This window comes from Adelges cooleyi, unplaced genomic scaffold, assembly GCF_023614345.1.
Source record: "Adelges cooleyi isolate 19-005CV unplaced genomic scaffold, UGA_ACOO_1.1 ACOO_flye_CR_arks_rails_tigmint_CR_PRNA_574, whole genome shotgun sequence".
NCBI classification, from domain to species: Eukaryota; Metazoa; Arthropoda; class Insecta; order Hemiptera; family Adelgidae; genus Adelges; species Adelges cooleyi.
The window spans coordinates 15,964,520-15,991,202 of NW_026096268.1; the positions used below are offsets into that span (position 1 = coordinate 15,964,520).

General features: G+C 28.2%; 3 protein-coding genes across 4 annotated transcripts; all 3 read left to right on the forward strand.

The window, feature by feature from the left end:
• Positions 1-1,330: 1,330 nt before the first annotated feature.
• Positions 1,331-6,910, forward strand: LOC126843306 (uncharacterized). The gene is made up of 11 exons (XM_050580731.1): positions 1,331-1,420; positions 1,775-1,921; positions 3,157-3,436; positions 3,655-3,806; positions 3,911-4,064; positions 4,726-4,743; positions 4,954-4,971; positions 5,405-5,467; positions 6,074-6,094; positions 6,288-6,371; positions 6,830-6,910. Exons 2-11 carry the CDS (start codon positions 1,808-1,810, stop codon positions 6,838-6,840), a joined length of 915 nt encoding a protein of 304 aa, XP_050436688.1. The 5' UTR covers positions 1,331-1,420; positions 1,775-1,807; the 3' UTR covers positions 6,841-6,910.
• Positions 6,911-14,457: 7,547 nt separating this feature from the next.
• LOC126843307 (uncharacterized) lies at positions 14,458-15,691 on the forward strand. Its single transcript, XM_050580732.1, has 3 exons — positions 14,458-14,612; positions 14,939-15,122; positions 15,603-15,691. Exons 1-3 carry the CDS (start codon positions 14,499-14,501, stop codon positions 15,635-15,637), a joined length of 333 nt encoding a protein of 110 aa, XP_050436689.1. The 5' UTR covers positions 14,458-14,498; the 3' UTR covers positions 15,638-15,691.
• A 2,852-nt stretch (positions 15,692-18,543) lies between these two features.
• Positions 18,544-26,647, forward strand: LOC126843242 (uncharacterized). 2 transcript variants are annotated; one of them, XM_050580629.1, is made up of 14 exons: positions 18,544-18,648; positions 18,819-18,970; positions 22,920-23,100; positions 23,267-23,418; positions 23,551-23,746; positions 23,967-24,023; positions 24,254-24,304; positions 24,370-24,429; positions 24,833-24,892; positions 25,044-25,061; positions 25,269-25,325; positions 26,004-26,033; positions 26,266-26,358; positions 26,546-26,647. In XM_050580629.1, exons 2-14 carry the CDS (start codon positions 18,857-18,859, stop codon positions 26,560-26,562), a joined length of 1,086 nt encoding a protein of 361 aa, XP_050436586.1. In that variant the 5' UTR covers positions 18,544-18,648; positions 18,819-18,856; the 3' UTR covers positions 26,563-26,647. The 2 variants fall into 2 exon arrangements, with proteins under 2 accessions (XP_050436586.1, XP_050436587.1); XM_050580630.1 differs by lacking the exons at positions 18,544-18,648; positions 18,819-18,970 and adding an exon at positions 20,580-20,671.
• Positions 26,648-26,683: the final 36 nt, after the last annotated feature.

Below are 26,683 nucleotides of genomic sequence, written 5' to 3' on the forward strand. Positions count from 1 at the left end.
CAACAATTACCCTGTTTGCGTTGTACTTCAAATAAAACCGTATCCATATAGTGTATAGTCTGAAAAACACTTGTAAAAAAAATGTGCAATAAATTAATTTACATTTTTTTGGAAACATTCAATTTTCCATGCTTAGTAGCTCCGAGAAATTACATAATTATAAATGTTTATAAAAATACAACTAAATATTACAACTGTTTTTAGAAAAAATCGCGTCTCGTCCTTAATGAATCGCCTAATTCATTTATACTCATTTGCAGATTTTATTTCTCTTGACCGTCCCTTGGGTATTACCAAAACCGTTTTAGATACCCTTAAAGAGATTGGAAATAGATAGCGGATAAACCCCTATGTCTTGTAATTTTTTCCTAATAATTTAAAAAAATTTTTAAACTCATAATTAAAAGCAATACATTGGTCTTTAAAAAAAAAAAACTAGTAATTAGGTATACTTAAGGTAGATTAAAACATTAAATTTAAAACCTTCTTTGAAAAACATCAATGAATTATAATTGATAGATATGAAATATATTTTATAATTTAATCTGGTTATAATAATAAACATATCCTGATAGTCAACCATGTGACTAAAGCCATCAGTAACATAATATTTTTGACATATATTATATTCTTTGAGAAAAATTATTTGAAATACTAAGCAATTAACTAAAAAAATGATAAATAATAACTTTCCAATCTGACTTGCTATATTTTTGGGACATTTACTGGGCATGTCGTTACTTAAAAATGTCCTTAAGCCTTAACTCTATTAAAATTTATTTTGATTTCACTTAATTTATCATGTTAAATCTATTGGTTTTTTTTTTTTTATATTTTGAATAAAATGTTATTTTGTTCTTTAATAGCAAATTATCCGCCTAATGAGAAATTAATTTCAAGAGGCATTATTGTTAACAAAAATTAAAAACGTAAAGTGACTCACTTTAAGTGAGTAGAGTTACTGGCAATTTTTTTTTTTATAAATAATTTTTAATTGGAAAAGTTTACAAATATTCTTATTGTTAACACGAGACAGGTGTACTAAAAGTGAATGTCCAGTATAAATATTTAATTAATACATCGAATGATTCTATGAAAAATCTTTACAATTAAATCTGGTTATAATTTACATATATTGTTAATATAATATGTTATTGTAGTCATCTGTGTGACGGAGTTGGCAAAGTTTAACCAGAAGGAATACAAGCTGAATCTCGCTGAATATTTACCCGTTTCTGTTTGGTCTAAACACCACTTGCTAAAACAATGTATGTTATGTTTATTAAAATTTGTCTCTGAGCCTTATTCAGTTCTCTATCCAACAACTTGGCGGTGTTGTCCAGATTTGCAAACAGTCTTCAATATACGAAAAATCGCTATTTTTTCTTTATAGCTGTCCTTTTTTCGGAAACATTATTTGGTAATCATTATACTTGTATCTCTTTACAATTAAATATTTTTAGGTCAATTACACGATTACCTGGACAATATATTATTTTTATGACTTTTATAATAACCTTGTATAGTATTGTATGAAAAACTATATATTATAAAAGCCAAATATTGAATGTTTAGGAGAGTCCACTTCCTTTTACACACTCGACTTAATTGTACTTAATATAATTAAAAATGACAATTCAAGTGTTTTAAATTTTTGTTCTAGACGATGAAAATTATAAAACTGGAATATTTTTAATGAGCTACTGTTTTCGATACTTCTCACTAATAAATATTGTCTACTTAAGTATTAAAATTGTTATGTTTTTTTTTTTAGATTTTAATAGTATTCAATTAACGTGTCCATACAATGAATGTCAACGGATTGCTTATGTTGTCTGTGTTGTTAGTTAGTTCATTGAATGTCGTTAAGGGACATAAGTGCCTTAATTTTACTCCTATGCCTGATTTTGATGTACAACGAGTAAGTAATATAATTTAATAATAATAACTTTGTATGATAACAAATTTGACAATGAAGCATTGTCACTAGAGGGCTGGAAATGGTGTTAAGAGTTTAGTATCGACCCAAATAATAATTTTCCAAACAAAATGAAGAATGTTTTTTTTATTTTTTGCAACCTTTTGTTAAAAAAAAATGCTATTATTAATTAAACCCAGTGAGATTTTGAGTGGTTCACGATAAGTTGACCATTCTGTATATGACCCACACACACACACAAAAAGGGTCAATTTTTAAAGTCGTTATTAATTTTTTTACAAATTTTAACTTTTGGATGTTGATGGGTGTTATTTTATGCACATTTAAGGTTGAAATCCAAAATCTTTAGTAGTTTGCGCATGCGTGGTATAAACTTTTAAAATTGGGAACCCAAAATAATTAAATACAAAAATGTTAAAAACCCTTTTTAATACCGTACACTGTTCAAAAGTTATTGCTATTTAAAGTTCATGTTAGTGCTCTATTCAAAAGCATTTTTAAGTGTGTACAAGTCAGATAAATTGATGTGACTTTTATCAGATATTAAATATTTCAAAACTTTTCAACTCCGTTTTTAATATTAGTATTCTTAATATTTGAACTTAGTGTATAAATAAGAAATTATTTTAAAACTATAACACAGTCAACAAGTCGATTAATAATAATATTTAATGCAGCATAATATCAGAGCTGATAGGATATGAACCTATAACAATTCACATCTAATAACCTGTCAGTCCGTCTCTTATACGTTGTAATAATGTCGCAAGTGGAATCTTGACTCTCACAAAAGCATGAAGTTTTCAAAATTTATCGTTTTTGAACGATAATATTACAAAAACTACTTGGCAGAAATTCGAAATTTGACCAAAATTTTCTTAAAAAATTAATAAACTAACAGAATATCTAAAAAAAAAAAAATATGGGGGTTCCCGTTTTAATTTCAATAGTTAATACCACGCGTGCGCAAACTCCTCGAGGTAAGATTTTGGACTTAAGTCTTAAATGTGCATAACATAACACCTACCAACATGAAAAAGTCAAAATTTGAAGAAAGACAAACAATTCCAGGTTAGTAATATTATTATGATTTACTACAACTTTAATAAAAGTATACAAGTTATTTAATCGTAACAAATACACAATTACCATGTTCAAAAAAATCAATTAAATTTATTCCTGTGTACTTGTACTAATTTGCAAATTGTTTTCTACAGTTTTTAGGGACATGGTACGCCATCCGAACGACAACGACACCGGTTCGATGTTTAGTGTATGACATAGCAAACACACGGAAACTCGACAATACGCAGAGGCTCGACAACATAAATTGTACAGACTGTAAAAATTGTCAAAACTATGTAGAGTGTACAAAATGTCCTACAAACAGTACAGGGTTATTAGACCGCAGTGGAACAGCCAAAAACGTCAATGTGTTTGGAGAATTGAAACCCGATCCAAGTGTACCGTCCAAACTGATTGTTTTTATGCCTCCTTGTATGTACTTGAATTTGAAATTTGAATTCTTAAATTTGCCCACCACCAAAAATTAGGGGTATAAAATGTATAACGATTGTATGTACGAAAGAAATTTAATTTTAAAATATTGACATACTGAAATCATCGCCATTATATTTTTTCCATCTGGTAGAATAGACAAATTGATTTTACCAAGATACCAATATTTATGGTAATTTTTATAGTTAATTTTACAGATGTTGATGAAAAAATGTTTATGGTTGTGTTCACCACTGACTATGAATCTTACGCGGGTATTTACACTTGCGAAAAATATGATGGTGGCTCCGATCATGTTGTTAGCATTTTGTCCAGAACAGTGCACTTGGAAGCAACACACATTGAACATGTAAATACAAAATAACAATTGCATTGATATTTATTGTTATGGAAAAAAGGAATTAATTGAAATTGATTATTTGCATTTTAAAATAATATATTGTTAACTTGCAGGTTAACTCTTTTATACGGTCGGCTAGGCTGTTAGATAATCTCTTTATCATTGACCATTTAAACTGTAACCATCCTATGAACAGTATTGACCAGAATGTCATTGACGTTGACAAGAAAATTTACGTTTCTGTAAAATTCCAATCGGGAGAATCAGGTAATTTCTTTTTTATAATAAATTGATCAATTATTCAAAGTGTAATTTATGCATAGAAAGATACAGTGCATAGAGAGTATGTACAGTTCATTTAAATTCTACTTAAACATTGACTTCAAGCTGTAAAAAATACTCAGTTTTTTATGAACGAACGTCAATTGCCTCTTTTATTTGTGTTTATTTCTTTCAACCAATTAAAAGTCAAATTATTGTATTAATAGCCCCTTATTTTTTCGTATTGGCACAATACTCAACAAATCTTAATGATTTCAATATCTATAAAATTATACAAAAAAAAAAAAAAAATAATAAATCACTGTATTCGGTAACATTATCATAAAAAAAAAAACATTTTTTTACCCTTTTAGTTCCGAGACGATAGATTATGTTTTTTAGGGCATTTGGCGTCATTAGCCAGAAGTGTGTTTTTTAATACCATTTGTTTTGTTTCAATTTGGGTAATTCCCCCGATGATAATAATTATATGAGTTTAGCTGAAACAGGAGAACTAGGCAATTGCTCTTTTATAATTGATCAAATATCAAAAGCGAAATTTATATAGAAAGATACTTTTAAATAATTAATTTAATTTATATGAATAATAGTAAAAAAAAAAATTGTTATTATTAATTACACCTTAATGTATTGAATATGATTTTAGCTATAATAGAAGAACCAGGTAATTTTTTGATTGTGATTGATCAAATATCTTAAGTGTAGTTTATATAAATAGATAATTATATACATTCCATTTAACTCGTATTTCACTTTTAAATGATTTTTTATTTATTTTTTATGTGTCGTATCTTTGTGAAATACTCTATACGTGCCTGTTTCTACTTTTGGTCGCACAATAATAATCAAAATAATTGTTTTCTTATGATTTTAGCTGCAACAGCAGAACCAGGTAAATGCTTTTTTATAACCAATCGATTATAACATAAAGTACAATTTATTTCAAATGGTCTTGCCGTCATAATCGAGTCTGAGTTAAACATTTAAAAGTGATTAAACTTTTTAATGTAAATTTATAACTACTAAGAGTATGACAGAGAGTAGTACCGCACTCCATCGCCGGACCCAAAGTTTAAGCTTATAAAACTTTAAAATTAAATATCAAAAATTAATTGACGACCAGTCAAAATTCTCGGTAAAATTGTTCTTAACAGAATGGCTAACTTAAATTAAAAAAGTAAAACAGTTAATAGCAATAAAAACCGTGTGGCTTATGGCTCAAATGAGTATACATATTGTATATTCGTTATATCTTTTTGAAACACTATTTGTATGTAAGTAGGAGTTTATATATTTGTATATATATACCTGATTATGTTTTTTAGATTTAGTCGCACCAATGAAGCAAGTATTTGACAAAAAATCACAAACACAGGGTCAGCGACAAGGTGAGTAACAATTAACTTCAAGTTTTAAATAATACTCAGTTACTTCTATAAATTACTATGGATATTATTTCTGCTAATCTCATAGGCTTATAAACTTTTTGAATTTTGAATTAAAATAAAAACATACACATATATTAGAAGTTTAAACTTATTAATCATGAGAAGATACATTATTTAGTTGCTTAAGACTTGTTCATTCTGAATTAAATATATTTTTTTTGTATAATATTACAAATTTAATTAATACAACGTACTTAAATAGTACCCTTACGTTCTAAGATAAAAAAAAATGTAATTTTTTTAGAATATTTTTATTTAAGACTATTATTAAGAATAGCAGAGTTTGCTTATACATTTTTTTTCGCTATTAGCATTTATAATTTGTTAGGTAAAGTCATACCTAGACATTTCTTTCAATCATTTTTTTTTTATAAACTCAAACAAGAAATAATAATTTATTTTTATTTGTAACTAAAACAAGCGCTGCGATAGACTGTCTCACGTTATATAAAATTCATTAAATCAATTTTTGGTAAACATGGCCTAATGAATATAACAAAATGTATGATAACTGATCTAACTATTGATTAATACATTTTTTTTTAGAGGGAACATCGTGCTGTGGAAGTATGTTTACATGCATTACCTATTATTTACATAGTTATATGTGAAGAAATCATTAATAAATTATCTACTTGTGTGCACTGTAATATATTTGTAATATTATATGGTCATTTGAAATTTACATTGAATTAAATATGAGTGACAATTTTCAATATACTTGATTATTACATACCTAATGGTCAAATGTTTTGCGTAGCTACCCGAAACAAGTCGAAGAAATGTTTCTACAACTTCTTTGGAGTCGAGTTTCGCTGCTGTTGTTATAATCCACGAACACCAGGTAATCTTAATATAATGTTAATCGATTTTTCCTCGTTAAAACATTATAAATAAATAATTAATTGATTCGAGTTAAACTTGCTTAATAAATAAAAATAAAAAAAAGATATCTAACCTACCTGTTAAAAATGTATAACAAAATTCTCCTAATACTAAATATTATTGACGGTAATATAAAACCTAGAAATTTAATGAAGAGCAAAGCATTTTTGCGTATGCTAACATAAAGTTTCTGTCCAAAATAAAATTGTTGGTCAAATGGTCTTTATTGAATGGAACAAATAACTTAATCAAATTATACACACAATAGCTAGCTAATATACATTTAATGTCCTCTGAAATTAAGGATTAGTGTATATTTCTTTTGAAGGAAAACTTTTAAAAGTCTAATTGTAACATACATAACGTTTTATTTATCAATGATGACATTATTTCAATACTCTTTTTTTTTTATTACAGGAGGAATCTGAATGTGAAGTCAAAATATTTAGTTTCATTTAAATACATTCATTTAAATTTATCAGTACATTCACAGTATACTAGTATATAATAAAAACTAAACAATTCTAATTTATTTAAAAAAAAAAAACAAGTTAAAAGGTGTGTGGTCTTTATTTCTAAGGTCAATAATATTTCTGGCAACGAAACCTACCTTTAAATGAGTTGGAAAAAATAATCATGATGAAATCTAGACTTTTGTTTGTAAAACCAAAAAAAAAATACATGACACATGTATCCTGAAATTCTATCATTTTGAAAAGCCTATATTATGTGGCTAATATCTTTTATATATTATTTAGGTTTTGAGTGTAATTGCTAAGTTTGTCAGCATATTAACATTGTACAGAAGTGTGATTGAGAAGTGCATGCAGATAAAAATAATACTACACTTCACTTTCCTCCTACTTTAAACTTGAATAACTTCAAAAAAATAGTTATCCAGAACTGGTTGTCGACCAGTCAAAATGTTAAGCACATTATTCTCAATTTAAAAAGTTAATGAAATGTATGTGTCACCATTTAAGTTTCATAAGTTGCTATAAAAAAATTAAGTTAAAAGGGGAAAAAACAAAAAAAAAGTGCAAAATTAAGATCAAACCATTATGAATAAAAATAAATTAAATTTCTTATTATACCCAATGAGATAGTAAGTGGTTCACGATAAAATTGACACCCTGTATTATATAGTTTCTTAAAAAAAGTTATTTTATTCTTAAAATACATCCAAATTATTAGTCTATTACAAAATACACATTTTTCTATCAGATATAAATTAAAAAATCCTAAAAAAAAATACTTAGCTTTTTTTAATTTTAAGCAAATAATTAATTTTTGGAATTTAAATAAGATGTAACAAACAATTTAAAACATAAGCCTTTAGGCAGCGCAATGGTAAACAAACATATAAGATTAATGGGAGTTATTGGACATTTTTTTTTTTAATAAATACTTTTTAATTAAAAGAGCTTAATTAACAACAGTATTAAATAAATTATAAAGTTATTAGTGTTAATATGAGACAGGTGTACTAAAAGTAATTGGCCGGTATAAATATTAATACATAAATTCGAAATTTGTTTTTGAAAAATACCATCGAATTTTAATCCATAGATATTATTTGAAAAATATTTAGAATTAAATCTTGTTATAATTTACATATTACATTGTTAGTATTATATGTTATTGTAGCCAGCTGTATGACGGTGTTGGTAAAATGTAACCAGAAGGAATACAAGTTGAATCTCGAAAAATATTTACTTTTGCGCCTTATTTGCATAATCCCGTTTCTGTTTGGTCGAAACAGCACTTGCTAAAATAATGTTTATTAAGTTTATTAAAATTTGTCTTTGGGCTTTATTAAATTTTCTATCTTACAGCTTGGCGGTGTTCTTTAGAATTGTTAACGGTCTTTAGTTCGATATACGAAAAATCACTATTTTTTTCATAGCTGTCCTTGTTTTGGAAACATTATTGGGTAATCATTATATTTGTATCTCTTTACAATTAAATATTTTTGGGTTGATTACAAGATTATAAAAGCCAAACATTGAGTGTTTAGGAGAGTCAACTTCCTTTTCACTCACCCAACTTGTTGTTCTTATAATAATTAAAAATTACAATACAAGTGTTTTTCATTTATTTTTTCTACACTAAGAAAATGATAAAATTCGAATATTTTTAAAGAGCAACTATTTTGTGTACTTCTCACAAATAAATATTGTCTACTTAAGTATTATAATTGTTATATTTTTATTAGATTTCAATAGTATTCAATTTTTGTGTCCATTCACGCCGCCATACAATGACCGGCAATGGATTGCGCCTTTTGTCTTTGCTGCTAGTTAGTTCATTGAATGTTGTTTCGGAACATGAGTGTCTTAAATTTAATGCTATGCCTGATTTTCAAGTAAAACGAGTAAGTAAAATAATTGAATATCAATTATAAATATTCGTAAACCATAGCTAGGAAAGTTATCGGCTTAACATATATTAGATTAACTATATTTGTAATATAGCTAACCATATTTAACACCAATCCTTATAAGGCAAAAAAGGGTGATTTTTGGTTTTTTAAATGGCAACATATGTTATTAATTGCATAAATTTGTAGACAAAACATTTAAAAGTATGTTTGCGTTTAAATTTCCATTTATCTGTTAATTAGCTATGAATTTTATAAAAAATACTCTATTTCCTCTTAATAATTATCATATTTCTTCGGTTTTCCAAAACTAGTAGCACATCAAAATTGTATTTATGTTCGCATTGTCCAATTGGTGACATTTTAAAAGATTTTGAAATAATGGTAGACAAACTTTTCTTATGTACAGGTTACATAGATTACAAGTTATTTATTAGGTATATATCTGCTTATGATACAGACTACGCTGTACTACTTGTCTTTGTAGTAACGATTGAAAATATAAAGAAATACAGTAAAAAAATCAAATCTTTATTAAGTCATAACAAATGAACAAAAATAAATGAAAATTCAAAATTCATACGCCAAAATATTTTTTTATTTTTTGTCAACAAATGTATGTAATTAAAAACATATGTCGCCCTTTAAAAAAAATAAAAATCCCCCTTTTTGGCTTATAAGGATTAATGATCAAAATTTTCAAAAATATTGTAAAATGTGTACCGAAAAGTCTTGGTAAAAAATATTGTTCAATTTTTTCCTAGAAAATGAGTGTCTTACGTTAGTTGGATCACCCTGTATAAATATATATGAACACAATAACCATCTTCAAAAAAAAAAGTTAACTCAAGTTATTCTTGTGTACTATGTACTAGTTTGTCAGTGTTTCTACAGTTTACAGTCAACGATGAATTAATTGAAAAATGATTATTTGCAGTTAAAAAAATATATTGTTTTTATTTTAATTTACAGGTTAAACATTCTATACGTTTGGCTGGGTTGAATGATAATCTTTTTACCATTGGCCATTTGAACTGTAACCATCCCAAGAACAATCTGAGTATGAGTAGTAACGATCAGAATGCCATTGACGTTGACAAGAAAATTTACATTTCTGTAAAATTTAAATTAGACGAAACGGTCAATCCTGACACCATATCGTCAACGCCGGGTATGTTAATGATTTTTTTTTTACTAGTTAAAAGTTTAGTTATAAGAAATATATTGAACCGATTTAACAGTTAAGCGTCATAAATAATCAGTTATAAATCACTTAATAATCAGTTATGTATATTGTACCTGTTTATTTTTATTTACATTTAGGCGCACAAAGTCAGCAATCTTGTGATATAAATTCACAGGAACACGATCCACAACAAGGAAAGTAAGAGCTTAAAATTGACTTCAAGTTTTTAACAATACTCAAGTTTTGCTGTATAAATTATTATAGTCATTATTTTTACTTATTGTGTAGGTATTGTTCGACCTTTTATAATTTTGAACGCTATTGTAATAGTTGTTGGGGCGATAAAAAACTAAATTTTCATTTTTTTTTTTCAAATTAGTATTAAAAAAAATGATATTTTTATAACTAACGGAAATTAAATCATTTTCTGTTGTTCACCCAACGGTTACTGAACTACTAAACTTGAGATTAGACTTTCGTGATGTGTATAAAATATCAGCTATACTTCTTCTACTTCTTCAATGGCTTATGAGAGGCTTGTTTTAATAACAGTTAAAATATGAACCAGGTAATTGCTGTTTTTATAATTGATCAAATATCAAAAGTGTACATTTTATAGCTGATATGTTTTTTACGTTTCATTGAACTTGATGTGTTTAAATTATTTAATATTTTTATAATATTCAATGCGTATGTGAGATTAATAAACACCATACATTTTTAATTGATATAATATAAATAGTCATTATTAATAACTCATATCTACTCTAATCTAGCATACTAGCTTTAAAGATATATGTTTTCGGTGTCGCTGATTTAAATTTTGACAATAGTTTTCCATTTTATCCGTTTTGCAGTTGTTTGCTTATAACCTACATAAATAGTATAGTTGTTTGCAATAATATGTATTTAAAAATAAGCTGCCAGGGGTATTAATGGTAAAAATGATGGGGCAACCGAACTATACCCTTCTAAATGGGTAATGGCGGTAAATTAATTTGAAATATTACTATTGTTAAATGTTTAAAATTATAAATCATTATTTATTTAGTAATTAGAACTTTTTTTTTTTAATGAGAAGATAAATTATTTAGTTATTTATATCAATTTCACGAAAATTGTTGCGTGTGGCGCGATCTAGTGGTAGTTTTATAAATGAAACACCTGATAAATAATTTTTAATATTCTGGTCAATAATTAGAGAAAAGAGATAAAATATTAGAGATAAGAAAATATACATATCCATGTGCTGATGTATAGCGTATAGCGTGGATGCTAATTTTTAAAAAAAATGTTTACATTTAGTCACACAAAGTCAGCAATCTGGTGATATAAATTCACAAGCACACTATCAGCAACAAGGTAAGTAACAGCTAACAATTGACTTCAAGTTTTTAATAATATTAATTAATTATTGTGTACATTGTGTTTATTTATCTTATAGGTTTCGTTCGAGATTTATCAATTTTGAATGCTTCGATAATTGTTGAAGGTCAAAATACAACCGTGTTCTATATGGCGCAAATGAGTATAAATAAATTAATAATATAAATAATAATGGTAAAGTATATATAAATTCAAAAAAATACTCTCTAGCCCAACAATTTCATTTGCTATATCTTTGTGAAACTCCATCTACATCACTATTTTTGTTTTGTTTTAATTCCTTAAATCTGAGAGTACCTCTGTTACTAGTTATAATAATAAAATAATAATAATGTATTGCATATGTTATTAGCGTTAACAGAAATACCAGGTAATTGCTTTTTTTATAGTTGATCAAATAACAAAAGTGTAATTTATATCGATAGGTATACCTAGATACAATTAATTAAATTTATATGCGAATATATATGTATACATATAAATATAAATATAAATGTATACCTGTTTGTTTTTTTTTTTTTACATTTAGTCACACAAAGCCAACAAGCTGGTGATATAAATTCACAAGAACGCGTTCAGCAACAAGGTGAGTAACAGCTAACAATTTACTTCAAGTTTGAAGTAATACTCAGTTTTTTATGAATGAATGCCGTTTCGAGACACGAGTGTCTTAAATTTACTCCTTTGCCTGATTTTGATGTAGAACGAGTAAGTAAAATAATTTAGTACCGAGAAAGTTATCGGTGTAGCGTATTTATTAGCTTAAGTATATTTGTATTATAACTGACTTTATTTTAAACTTTATATTTTCACCCAAAAAACATGTCTATCCGAAGTCGCCATTAAATTTGTGTGCCTTTGAACAGACATGTTTTTCAAACGTATTTCTAGAGATATAACTCATAGAAATAAACAATTTTAGGTTAGGAATATTTTCTTGATTCCAACTTTGGAGAACTAAAAGCTGATCCGAGTTTACCAGCGAAAATATTTATTTCTTTCCCTCCGAGTGAGTGCTTGAACCCACCCCCAAAACTTTCTACCAAGATTGTATGTACAAAATAATTTTAAAAAGCCAGTACAGTGATGTTGGGGCATAAAGAGGTCGGACTATAGTGGGGCGTTTATAGTGTGTGGAGTATAGTGGAGACGGGGAGGTCGCAGGTTTAACCATCGAGGATATGCTACGAAAGGGCTCTTCCATTTAATGGAAGCTGATTCGAATAAACACATTTTTCAACAAGATGGGACACCTCTCCACTAGATCCTATCAGTTAGAGCATTTTCAAATAAAAAACTGCTTCAGCCCTGTAACAGTGTTTCCCTCGAAGAAAAATGAATACAGCGCAGAAAACGTTTACCTCAGGAGACCGATGAACCTGGTGCGGTCACGTGGCAACCATTTGAAACTGAGAAACCTAATATTTCAAACAGCCACTCCCTCATTCATACATTTACTTACAAAATTGTTGTTCATGGAATCAGTTCATTCGTTTTGAACCACCCTGTATAATGGCCGTTCCCCATGACTCGATAGATTTGTACAAATATTTATATCAAGCAAATTGATTTCACAAAGATTCCTCTAATTGATAATTTTTATAATTAACTTTACAGATGTTGATGAGAATTTGTTGATGGTTGTGTTCACCACTGTCTATGAAAATTATGCGGCTAATTACACTTGCCAAAAAAATGACGACGGCTACGATCATATTGTAAACATTTGGTCCAGATCAGAGGACATAGACGCAAGGCACATAGAACATGTAAATACAAAATAACAATTGCATTTTGTATTATTGATATTTATTGTTTTGGGAAAAAGGAAGATGAAATTATTGGAATTGTTTAAAAATACTGTTTTTATTTTATTTTGCAGGTTAACCATTTTATAAGTTCGGCTCAGCTGAGTGTTGATTTCGTAACAATTGACCATTTAAACTGCAACCATCCTAAGGATAATTTGAATGTGAATAGTAATGATCAGAATGTCATTGACAATAAAATGTACATTTCTGTAAAATTTATATTGGACGAAACGATCAATGCTGGCACCATATCGACAATGCCGGGCAAGTCAATGGTTTTTTTTAACTAATTAAAAGTTAAATTAACGAAATATATTTAACCTATTTAACAGTTAAACATGTCGAAAATAACCAGTTATAGTAAAAACTTAAAGTTAGCTGGTTAATAAAAAAAACCAACAACTCAACTAAAGTTTAGTTGTTATACATATTTATTTTAACAACAAAAATGTCAGATGTAAACAAATTGTTTTAATTAGTATTAAAAAAACAAATTTTAAAGTTATAAACTAACTAATAGAGATAAAATCTATTTCTATTGTTTACCGAATGATTGCTGTAGTACTGAACTTGAGATTAGACATTCTAGAGGGAAAACTTTTAAAAGTCTAATTGTAACATACATACAATTTTATTTATTCAATGATGACATTATGTTAATACTTCTTTTTTATTACAGGAGGAATCTGAAGATGAAGTCAAAATATTTAGTTTCATTTAAATACAGTGTGATTACCATTAAATGTTTTATGCTTTAGCAAAATGATGTATTTCACTAAAACATAATAAATTTATATTATCTGGCAAATTAAAAATGTCTAGTTTTTCATCGGTCATACCTATTTGTATACACTTCATATTAGACAATTATTGGTTGCATGGTTAACTAAAATGTAAGTCGAATCGCGCCAAATGTTTACTAGCTTGTGTCGTTTATAATAAATAAAAAAAATGAAAAATAATATACATTTTTGCATCATAGATAAATAAACACGTTTTATTGGAGCAACACATGCAAAAACAATGTATATTATATGTTCTTTTATATTTGTCTCTAAGTGTTATTGAGTTCTCTATCGTCGGTGTTCTTCAGAAATGCAAACTGGTTTTAGTTCAATTTACAAAAATTCACAGTGAGTCACAGTGTGATTGGTTGAGAAAGGGTCAACTTAATTTTTTTTCTACAAGAAGAAAATTATAAAGCTACTATTTTCTATACTTCTCACAAACACAATTTATTGTCTACTTAAGTGATATAATTGCTATGTTTTTTTAGATTTTAATAGTAATCAATTTACTGTGTCCATCCTCGCCCGCCATACAATGAATGTCAATGGATTGCACCTGTTATTTGTGTTGCTAGTTATCTGTTTGAATGTCGTTTCGGGACATCAGTGTCCTAAATTTGAACCCATGTCTAATTTCGATATGGAACAAGTAGGTTGAAGTAATGCGTTTGTTATACGTTTGTTGTTTCAGGTCGAATCTCCTTAACTCACTCATTAACCGTGTAATTTGAATCTCTTTTCACTGCATGTTATTCACTAATGTCAAGCTACTAAACCAATTGAGTACCAATTTTGAATTTTCCTAAACCATAACTAACATTGTTATCGGTTTAGCTTATATTAGCTAGACTATATTTGTAGTATATCTTACATTATCTAACTTAAACATATAAATATATGTATAAAGCCCAATAACCATCTTAAAAAAAATGAATTTCCGTCTACTTGTACTAATATATGTTATTGTTTCTATAGTTTTTAGGGACATGGTACGCCATTCAAACGACAACGACGCCACTTCGATGTTTAGTGTATGATATTACAGGATTGGCAAACCGTAGTGATGACGTCCACGAAACAACCAATAACGACCATTCGTTTGGAGAATTGAAAGTTGATCCGAGTTTACCATCGAAAATGTTTATTTCTTTCCCTCCGAGTAAGTACATGAACTTGAACTTAAGTCTTAAATTCGTCCACACCAAAAAAATTCCAATGGGCTTGTATGTACAAATATATATATATATGTAACTTCAATCATCAAGGGTTTATTCAAATTCACTTACCCACATAGTCACACATTGATTTTCCCGGGGTACCTATGTTATATAGTAGTTATTATAATTTACCATACAGATGTTGATGAGAATTCGGTCTTAGTTGTGTTCACCACTAACTATGTATCCTATGCGGGTATATGTATTTGCCAAAACACTTCTGACGGCTACGAACATTCTGTGACCATTTTATCCAGATCTGTGGACTTGGACGAAACGCACATAGAACATGTAAATACAAAATAACACAATTGCTTTGTATTATTGTTTTGGAAAAATAGAATTAATATTTTATCTAGTTAGAAAAATATGAACTAATTGAAATAGATTAAATAATACACTGTTATTCTTTTAATTTACAGGTTTACCGTTTTATACGTTCGGCTGGGTTGAATGATAATCTTTTTGTCGTTGACCATTTGAAATGTAACCATCCCAAGAACAAATTGAGTGTGAGTAGTAACGATCAGAATGCCATTGACAAGAAAATTTACATTTCTGTAAAATTTAAATCAGACGAAACGGTCAACCCTGACACCATGTCGTCAACGTCGGGTATGTTAATGATTTTTTTTTTTACTTACTAAAAGTTAAGTTGACGAAATCATATATTGGACAGATTTAACGGCTAAGCTATAAATATTCAGTTAAGGTATAATTAGGATCAATAAAAATACATTGATATAACTGAATTAAAGTTAATTTTTATGTATTATAATTTTTATTTTAAAGGAAACTTAAATATTCAATTTTATTTTATATCATTTTTCAAATAAAAATGAATTGCAAAATAATTATTACGTCATTACTGTATTAGTTACCTCCTTATTTATTAATTTATTTATACATTTTTGTTTTTTAGAGGGAAAATCATGCTGTGGATGTATGTTTATTTGTATTACATATCATTAGTAAAAAAATGTTTAATAAGCTTTAATGTTAGTCAGTTGTGTGCACTGTAATTTGGTTGTAATGTCATGTTGTCATTTCAAATTTAATTTGAACTAAATACGAGTCACAATTTTCATAATAAAAATATATATTTTACTTGTATATTATATACCTAATGTTCAAATGTTTGCATAGCTACTGGAAACGCGTTGAAGAAAACGGGAACATTTTTCTACGGGTTCTTGCGTGCATTGTGTTGTTTTCCACCAGAAAAAGGTAACCTTACCTTAACCTTAATCGAATTTTTTCTTATTAAAAAGGAATAAGTGGTTCATTTATCAGTTAAACTTACTTGATAAATAAATTGACGGTAATAACAAAAACCTAGAGATTATATGAAGAGACAAAACATTTTTGTGTATGCTAAAATAATGTTTTTTTTTTTTTCAAAATAAAAATTTAACGCAACTTTTCTTTATTGATGAGACCAAATAACTTAATAACATGATTAGAAGAACACAAGAACTAGCATACATATTTAGTGTGCTCGAAAATTAAGGCTAATTGTATATTTCTGCTGTATCTTTGAAATGTTTAAAATTAATTTGTATCATTAAAGAAAAAACAAATTGTTTAAACATTTGTTCTAAAGGGGAAACTTTTAAAAGTCTTATTGTAACACACATTTGAAGTTATTTATTCAATGATAACATTATGATAATACTCTTTTTTAATTACAGAAGAGTGGGAAAAGTGAAGTGAGAATTTTCAGTTTCATTTAGATACAATACGACTACCGTTGAATGTTTTATGCTTTTAATAATCAAAATTGTGTATTTCACTAAATCATAATAAATTTGTATTATCTGGAAAATTTAAAATGTCTTATTTTTCATCGGTAATACCTGTACACTTAATTTAAATTATTTGTCGTTTAAGATAAATTGAAAATGATAAATGCCACTGTGGGATTAAGTGGGCCGTTGTAATCATCATACTGGAGATCATCGTAAGTTAGTTCTAAGCACAAACGAAATAAGAAATTATAAATATAAGATAAGAAATAAGGATGCTGGAGATCGTCACAAGTTAGTTCTAGTGGGGCCCATCACATCACTATTCATGTTTTACACTGTATTCTGTATTTGGGGTTCTTGTACCTTGCTTATTGGTCTCAAGCTAAGTGACTCGTAATTATAATTTGGAGCACTATATAAGGTGAAAAAAGTATTCTTGATCAAAATCTAACCTTTTGTTTGAAACAAAAAATAATAACACTTGTTTCTTTAAAATCTGCCCTTTTGCAAAACCCATATCACGTGGATAATATCATTTATATTTTGTTTATGAATTTATTGTTATTCCATTCACCTTCAAGAAGATCTCAGTCATTTGTGTTATTAATTTTAGTTGCAATTTTTATACTGTAAAAAGTCACTTATACATTTGCTTACAAACATATAATACTATGTAACTAATACATTTTGCAGTGTAAACAAATGAGTCGTATTGGTTTTTACCAAAAGTTTTTAGGTTTTGATATATTTTTCAAAAAAAAAACAGTTTCCCATAGTTCTATATTACAATTTTTATGATAACACTTTCTACGACGCACAAAACAAAATAAATAAAAATATATTACATTATTTGTCAACGACCAGTTGTTTTCAAACGTTTTTCAAAAAACATATTTTATCAAGTTTATTTTACAGGCATTTAGGTATCAGCATATTGTGCTCAATATACATTGTATAAAATAATTGTATTAGTAAAAAATGAAACCGAATACCGAATTTCTATTGAATAATTAAAATACACTATTATGTGTATATCTTTAAGTATGAAAAAAAACAGTACACATGGATTCAGGGCATAGTGGCGATGAAGAATAGTCAAAGCATAGAAAAACAATTAGCTTACAATTTAATATACATAATTAGTTCACCCCAAATAGGTGTAAGTAAATTTATTGACATATCTTGTTGTTTTTTTTTTCGATGTTATAGCCAGTTTTTATTATAAAATTTACAATTTCTGCGAAAAATTTAGTTTTTTGGTATGCAATGAGTGTGTACTCTAAATTAGTGTTTTCACATGGATTTGATTTATGGAGGGTCATTTTGAAAATAAAGTTAAGAGTAGCCACACTACATGCTGATACATCAAGTTGCAGGATATACAAGGATATAAGTTGTTTCAATATATGTACATTTAATATAAATGTTTAGAATTGAATCTGGATATGATTTACACGTACTGTTAATATATTATAGTCAGCCGAGTTGAATCTCGCAAAATTCTTTGTTTGCGTCATATTTGCATAAACCAGATTCTGTTTAGTTGGTACAACACTTGCTAAAACATTGTATATTATGTCCATTTACATTTATCTCTGAGCGTTATTCGGTTTTTTACAACTTGGCGGTGTTCTTCAAGATTGCAAACGGTCTTTAGTTCAATTTACGAAAAATTGCAATTTTTTTTTTTTAGCTGATCTCGTTTTGGAAACAAAATCCGGTAATTTGTATTTGTATCTATTTACACTAAAAAATGGTTGTCTCCTGATTCTTTTACCTGAGTCAAAGTTTGACTAGACCTAACCCTGTATACTTTTTCACATATATACCTAATAATAAAGCAAATATAAGTAAGTAATAATAATTGTTATTTGTTTTATTCGATTTTAGTAGTATTTAATTGACGTGCCCGTTCGCGCCGCCGTACAATGAATGTCAATGGACTGCGTTGTTTGTCTGTGTTGCTAGTTGGTTGCTTGAATGTCGTTTCGGGACACGATTGTCTTAAATTTCAACCTATGCTGAATTTCGATATGAAAAACGTAAGTTGAAGTAATACGTTTGATAATTGGCGGGATAACAAAAATAATAAAATAAAAAACAATCTAGTACCAATTCCGAATTTCCGTACACCGTTTTCATATTTTGAGTTTAAGTTGAAGTTGGGGATGGGTTTGAGGTCGACCTTTCCACGCGTGATATATATATAAGGATATGGAAGGATATAAAAGAGATAACACTTGGAATGTAACTATGGTATCCGCGAAAATGGAAGAAATGATATTAAAAATGTAGGTATAATATGTATACTTAAGAGGATTGCATGCGGTCGGTTTTTTCAGTCAAAACACATCATTTTTATTCCATTGCACAGACCGAACCAGTGATGCGATAAGCAATCTAAAAACCGATTTTAATTTGCCGTGAAGTTTACTTATGATCGGTCAGTGTACTTTTTTCAATTTTTAATTATAACCCTTTCCAAAATTTATTTTAAAATTTTATAAAATGTTCAAACGTGTTGTATACATAGTGGGAATAAGATATCGAAAAAATACCCTGACCGATCATTTAATTAAACTTCATGGCGAATTCAAATATGTTTTCAGATTACTTATCGGATTACTGGTTCAGCCTGTGCGATGGAACAAAAGATGTATGTTATGTTTACTAAAATGTTTTTTACTCATAGACAAAATATATAAAATTAAAAATAACACCACGGAGCTTATACAAATTAACCGGTAAATTAATTGACATGATCGAAATTTATTAAAACCACTTTAAATATTGCCTATACAAAACTCCTTAAAAACCAACCCTTAAAAGAAAAAAGATATCGTCTTTTATATCATAAAAAGTGTATCTTAAGAGGGCGTCGCACCGCCCATTTTTAAGGAGTAAAGTATAGGCAATTTTTTACAAAATCTTAATTTAAAGGTTAAACTGTGACGTGTAATTATTAGTTCAATAACTAGGACTCTATTTTGGTAGTTAATTTATTATTTGCACTATCACAGCATCCTTGAAAGCGATTTAAAAATGTTTTTTCATCTCTACATGTTTAAGCAGACTGAAAATAACTCGCTTAATTTTGGTTTTAGAGTAAAAGCACTCGTTATAAAATTGAAAGAAAACAATATTTCGGAGGTGCGTTTTTTTCATTATTCTAAGTTTAACGCTCAATACATAGTTAAGAAATAACGACTATTTTTAACATTTTTAAATGACTGTAACTTTCCAAAAAATCAATTTTACCCTCCGGAATATTGTTTTCTTTTAATTTTATAATGGGTGCTTTTACTCTAAAACCAAAATTAAGCAAGTTAGTTTCAATCTGCTTAAACATGTTTTTACCACTGAAAATCACCGGTGCGACGCCCTCTTAAATGATTAATAATAATAAAAAAAAAAAGGTTTTATAAAGATTTCGACAAAAACCGACGGCACACAGTGTTTTTAATCTTATCTTAGCTGGCCAAAAATAGAATTTTACTATAATCTGATATTATTTTTAAGTATAATTATCGTACACTTCATAAGTTTTAGAAAGCTAAATTACCACTCGCTAACGTTTTATCGACTTTTATACTACACGTATACTGCATAACTATGTCACAAAAATGTAGAAATCGTTCATTTCTTCTTTGGAAATACTCGTTGGACGTTGTGAGATTATTACTTTTATTGACCGTACTAGATTTATTTTTTTATTTTTCAAAAAATGGAGATCAATATAATTGGTAAGTATTGACTAAAATTACGATTTTGAGCGACGCGGTGCAGATATTAGTATTATTTATAAAAGGGTAATTATTTGTATAATGTAAAACGCAGTATTAAAACCTACGTTTCTTAAATCAAACAGCATGGCAAAAAAAAAATTAGGGTTTATTAGAGGTTGTTACTTAATATGATCATGTTCTAAATTTTCTCCTCTATAAAATCGACTAAATCAGAAATGCCGCATCTCGCCGCTTTTTTGCTAATTTTTAATTACAATTTGCAATTAAACTCTTAATTCACTTTTTTTTATCTTCAATGTTTCTTTTTTTTTTTTATTGAATATAATAATAATAATAGCCTAGCTGCCGAAGCCATAACATACAAATATATATATATATATATATATTAATAATAATAATATTTAGTTCAAGTTATTATAACACTCGCAGTAAAAATTTCGCATTCTATGTACAATATTTATTTTCTATTCTATCGTGAATAATTAACTGTAATTTTGTTAATACAATTAGTATGTTGGCTTATTTTTATTCATATTAGTACAATTTTATATCATTTACGAATTTTGACCTGCTAAAATAGCAATTGAAAACAACACTGTGCGGCATGCGCGGTGTGCGCTACTTCAATTTCAAAACCATTCGAAACGTGTATAAAAGGTACCAGGAGTGTATGAGAAACTCGCGGTGGTGTTGTGGGGCTGTGCTCTGTGGCTGCCGCCGCCGCCGCCGCGGCACCGATGTTGAACGGCGGCAATCACTTGCACGTGCATCATCGACATGCGACCCGGTAGCTCGATAGGCGCCGACGTGCTCATTGTTCTGATGACTGTTCAGGTTCAAATCAGTGTCATCAGTGATCAAAAAAAAAAAAAATATTGACGTCTATTTAGAGTGATCCTATTAAGTTTTGAATACTCGAGTACCAGTTTTAGGTTTTAATTATTTTTTTTTACATCTTTTATTCGTAGTTGAACTTTTTGATAACGATTTTGTCCAACACTGTAGCACAGACCGCCTAACCACAATAGTAGCTTACGGCCCTCCGCGCACGAGGCGATTGTCAAGTGACGACCCACTAACGGCGCGATTCTTCTATAACGATTATTACCTGTAAAGTATAAGTTATTTAACCGACAGGCAATTAGGTGTCGGCAAGCTATCCGGGAAATTGTTATCAAAGTTTTATCAGTGTTCAATAACATTTTTTCTGTTTGTAAATTGTGTTTTGAGTTAAGTGAAAACAATTGCGCGTTATAAACATGGCAAATCTTTTATGGGCTGGAATAATTCAACGCCGACCTCCACCAAGGCAATATACAAATGGTTTTGGTACGGCCCAATTGGTAAAAAATAAATCCAGTTGTTATTGTCATATAACCTACTATATATATATATAGTATATAGTATATAGTATATATATATATATATAACATGATATCGATAGAGCAGTAATTTTTACTTTTTTTAGGGTATGTTAAATATTTTCTATTTGCTTATACTTAGCTGTGTAATATTAGTCTATGTTTGGTGTCCCTGAATATAATAAATGACAATAACAATTCCCTCTCCCAACCTTTTTCAATAGGTCTTAGATGGTCGGCGCCAAGTCACCATTGAAATAAATAATAATACATCAGAGTATCAAACGTTGTCTGATGTCACAATTACGTTACCCATCTAGACTAAAAAACCTTAGCACTGAAATTTGCTAAGCGTTTTAATTTTTTATCTATCCGTTCGTTCGCTATGACTTACTGTATATTACCACACGTATCATGGAGGCGTTTAATAATACAATTTGCCAAAAATTTCTAATCGGATTCCTGAAGTTTTTTGGCCGATACAAAAAGCCGGCAGTGAAGACTCCTTTCACTATAAAGATGAACCCAATGCTTCCTTAGCGTCTTTTTTTTTAACTTTCTGTACATGGCAATGTCCTCTTCATCACAGGAACTCGACATTTTCGTAGTGAACTTCACACAAACTATGAAATTGACAGTGTAGACAACCGACTGACAATCGCTTCGTGTTTTTTTTTCTGAATAATAACACTTTATAACGGACTTTGTTTTACACTGACAGTGTAGCCAACTGAGAAAAACAAAATATCTCTATTTTGTCCACTATCAGCATATTGTCCAAAGCCACGGTGTCCATATGACACATAAAATCCAATAACCAACTTAAAAAAAAAATGAATTTTATTAATTTCTGTCTACTTGTACTAATGTTATTGTTTCTATAGTTTTTAGGGACATGGTACGCCATTCGAATGACGTCGCCACCAAGTCGATGTTTAGTGTATGATATCACAGGATTGACAAACCGCAGTGACGTCCATGACACATCCGATAACATCCATTTGTTTGGAGAATTGAAAGCCGATCCGAGTTTACCATCAAAAATGTTTGTTTCCATTCCTTCGGGTAAGTACTTGAATTTTTGAAAATTGATTTCCAAAATTCGCCTACCTCCAAAACTTTCCAACACGCTTGTAAATGTACCATCTGGTTATTTTCACCACACAACTCGACCGTATTTTAATATATTGTGTTTCGTTTTAATTGATAATTATTATAATTCACTTTACAGATGACGATGAGAATTCGTTTTTTGTTGTGTTCACCACTGATTATTTGTCCTATGCGGGTGTTTACACTTGCCAAAAAAATGCTGACCACTACAAACATTCTGTAATCATTTTGTCCAGATCAGTGGACATAGCCGAAACGCACATAGAACTTGTAAATACAATATAACAAGTGCATTGTAATATTGATAATTTTTTTTTTGGGGGGGGGGGGAAACACCACGAATTAATTGAATATGATTATTTGCATTTTAAAAAAATATTTTGTTTTATTTTTAATTTACAGGTTGACCAAATTATACGTTCAGCTAATGAGAATCCGAATGTTCTGTCAAAAGTTGACCATTTGAACTGTAATCATCTTCAAACGAATTTGAGTGGGAATAGTAATGATCAGAATGTCATTGACAAGAAACTTTACATTTCTGTAAAATTTAAAAAAGACAAAGAGATCAATCCTGACACCATATCGTCAACGTCGAGTACGTTAATGTTTTTTTTTTTTTAACTAGCTAAATTAAAATATTTTGTTCAAAAACATTATCATTCGAACAACATGTTTTTACCCTGTTTGTTCTGAGATGATAGATTATTATGTTTGTGAATTAGGCTGTTCTTACGCATCTGGTCATTTGACTCATTAGCAATTATTATTACTATTTCCTAATGTACTGAATATGATTTTATTTAAATCAAAAAAAGATATCAATCAATTCCGCAATTATCCTGAAAGGCCAAAACTCAGATGGACAAGGCCAGGTAAGTTGCTGATTTCTTTTAACTAGTTAAAAAAGTTAAGTTAACGAAATATATTGAACCGATTTAACAGTTAATAATTGTCATAAATAATAATCAGTGAGGGTATAAGTGAGGTCAATAAAAAAACATTTAATTAACTAAAGAAACGTCATTTGGCATCATTAACCTATAGTAATCTTTTTGTTTTTTATTATTGCATTAATGTATTGTACATTATTCTATTAAATCAGACGAAGATATCTATCAGGATGGACCACACCTCATATGGTCACCAAAAAGAGGTACGTTAATGGTTTCTTTTAACTGATTTAAAAATAAAATAACGAATATGGTTTTATTTAATCAGACGAAGATATCAATCCAGTACACCGTCCTAGCCTACCTAACCCCATATGGTCAAATCCGAGCAAGTTAATGATTTATTTTACTAGTTAAAAGTTAAAATAACGAAATATATTTAACTGATTAAACAGATAAACGTCATAAATAATCAGTTTAGGTACACGTTAGAAAAATAAAAAACCATTACATTTTCTAATGTTAAGTTATATACAATTTTTATTTTTAAATAAAAATTAATTTCAAAATAATTATAATTTTCATCATAGTATTAAATAATCCTTTCTTTTTGTATCGACACATTTATTCGTCAAATCTAAATGATTTCAATACCTATAGATTTATACAAAACAAATTATATAAATTAATTTATTCAAAAATATTATCATTCAAAAAACTTGTTCATGTTCAGGTAAATAATATTATTATTATTATTCCCTAATGTATTAAATATGGTTTTATTTAATCAGACGAAGCGATCAATCCAGTACATCATTCTACTCTACCAAACCCCATAAGTGCAAGACCGGGCAAGTTAATTATTTATTTTACTAGTTAAAAAATAAGGTTAAGTGAACTGTGTTTTTTAATAATCACCATTTCATAAATCCGGAAGATTTCCCGATAATACTCACAATAATAAGAAATAAAAAATAAACAATTTATTTCATATCATTTTAGTTGCAACGGGAGAACCAGGTAATTGCTTTTCAAAAAAAAAAAAAATTTATCTTAAATAAGAAACAAATTTTATACGTGTATAAAACACAGTTAAGATCAATAAAAACTATGTTGCTTATAGCGCAAAAAAAACCTTACAAATATTCAATAGAACAAAATTAATTTATTTGTCATATCTTTGTTAAACACCCTGTATATATGTATATATATTTTTTTTACATTTAGTCAAACAAAGTCAGCAAGCATTTAATGTAGATTCACAAGTACAGAGTCCGCGACAAAGTAAGAAAAGCCAATAATTTTTACTTCAAGTTTATACAGTATAGAGTATTATACTTCAGTATAATACTCAGTTTCTTTTATAAATTATTATAGACATTATTTTTGCATTCGGATGAGTTTCAGACACATCCATGTCTTAAGTTTAGAATGTCATAATCAACAGAATCTTAAGTTTCCTGTGTTTGTATTACTTAGCAAATCATTTTTTAATTAAAATACATATTTATGTAATGTTTCAAACAATAAATTATTTTTTAAACCCACTTTTTGTTTTAACACATATTTGTATTTAATTTTTATTGTTATTTTAACTAACTTTTTAAATTTTGAGTTATATAAAAAAAACCATGTATTATTTTAAAGTTTTAATTTATTTATAATGAGAAGGTTTCATCTTTAGCATTTTTAAATTTATAAGGTAAATTCTTACCTAGACATTTTTTTCAACCATTTTTTTTTTTATTAACTCAACTAGAAAGAATATTTTATATTTAATTGTAAATAAATCAAGTGCGGCAATATATTATTACGTTTGTGAATTAGGCTGGTATATTATTATGTGTCTTAAATTTATATTTTATGTCATTAAAACTATTTTTGATAGACATGAACTAATGAGTATAACCAAATGTATGATATTTCAACACATCTAACTTTTACTTTATAAATGTTTTTTAGAAAGAAACATATGTGTGAAATGCGGCAAAGGTATGCTTTTTTTTTTTACATTGTCTATTACTTAAATAGTTAAATATGAAGAAATCTTTAATAAAATATTATGTACTTACGCTTTAATGTCACTTAGTTGTGTGCACTGTAATGTGTTTGTATTTTTAATGTGGCCATTGCGAATATAATTTGAATGAAATATGAGCAATGATTTTCAATATATTTTTACATTATATACCTAATGTTCATAAACTACATAATATTTGCATAGCTATTGGAAACGGTTTGAAGAGTTTGGGAAAATGTTTAAAAGAGTGCTTTTGTGTCACGTTTTGTTGTTGTTTACAGTATCATCCAAACCAAGGTAGTTAAAAAATAATGAAAATCTTTAGCATGATATGAATTTATCAAACTTAATATGTATCGTCCAAGTTAGAACATATTGTTAAAAGATTAGTTCTAGAAACAATACTTTTAAAAGACTAATTGTAACATAAATAAATTATTTATTTCTTCAATGATGACATTATGATAACTCTTTTTAATTACAGAAGAGTGGGAAAAGTGAAGTTAAAGTATTCAGTTTCATTTAAGTACAGTATGCGACTACCCATAAATGTTCTAAGCATTTAATAACCAAAATTAAGTATTTCACTAATTTATAGTAAATATTAGGCATTAATATCTGG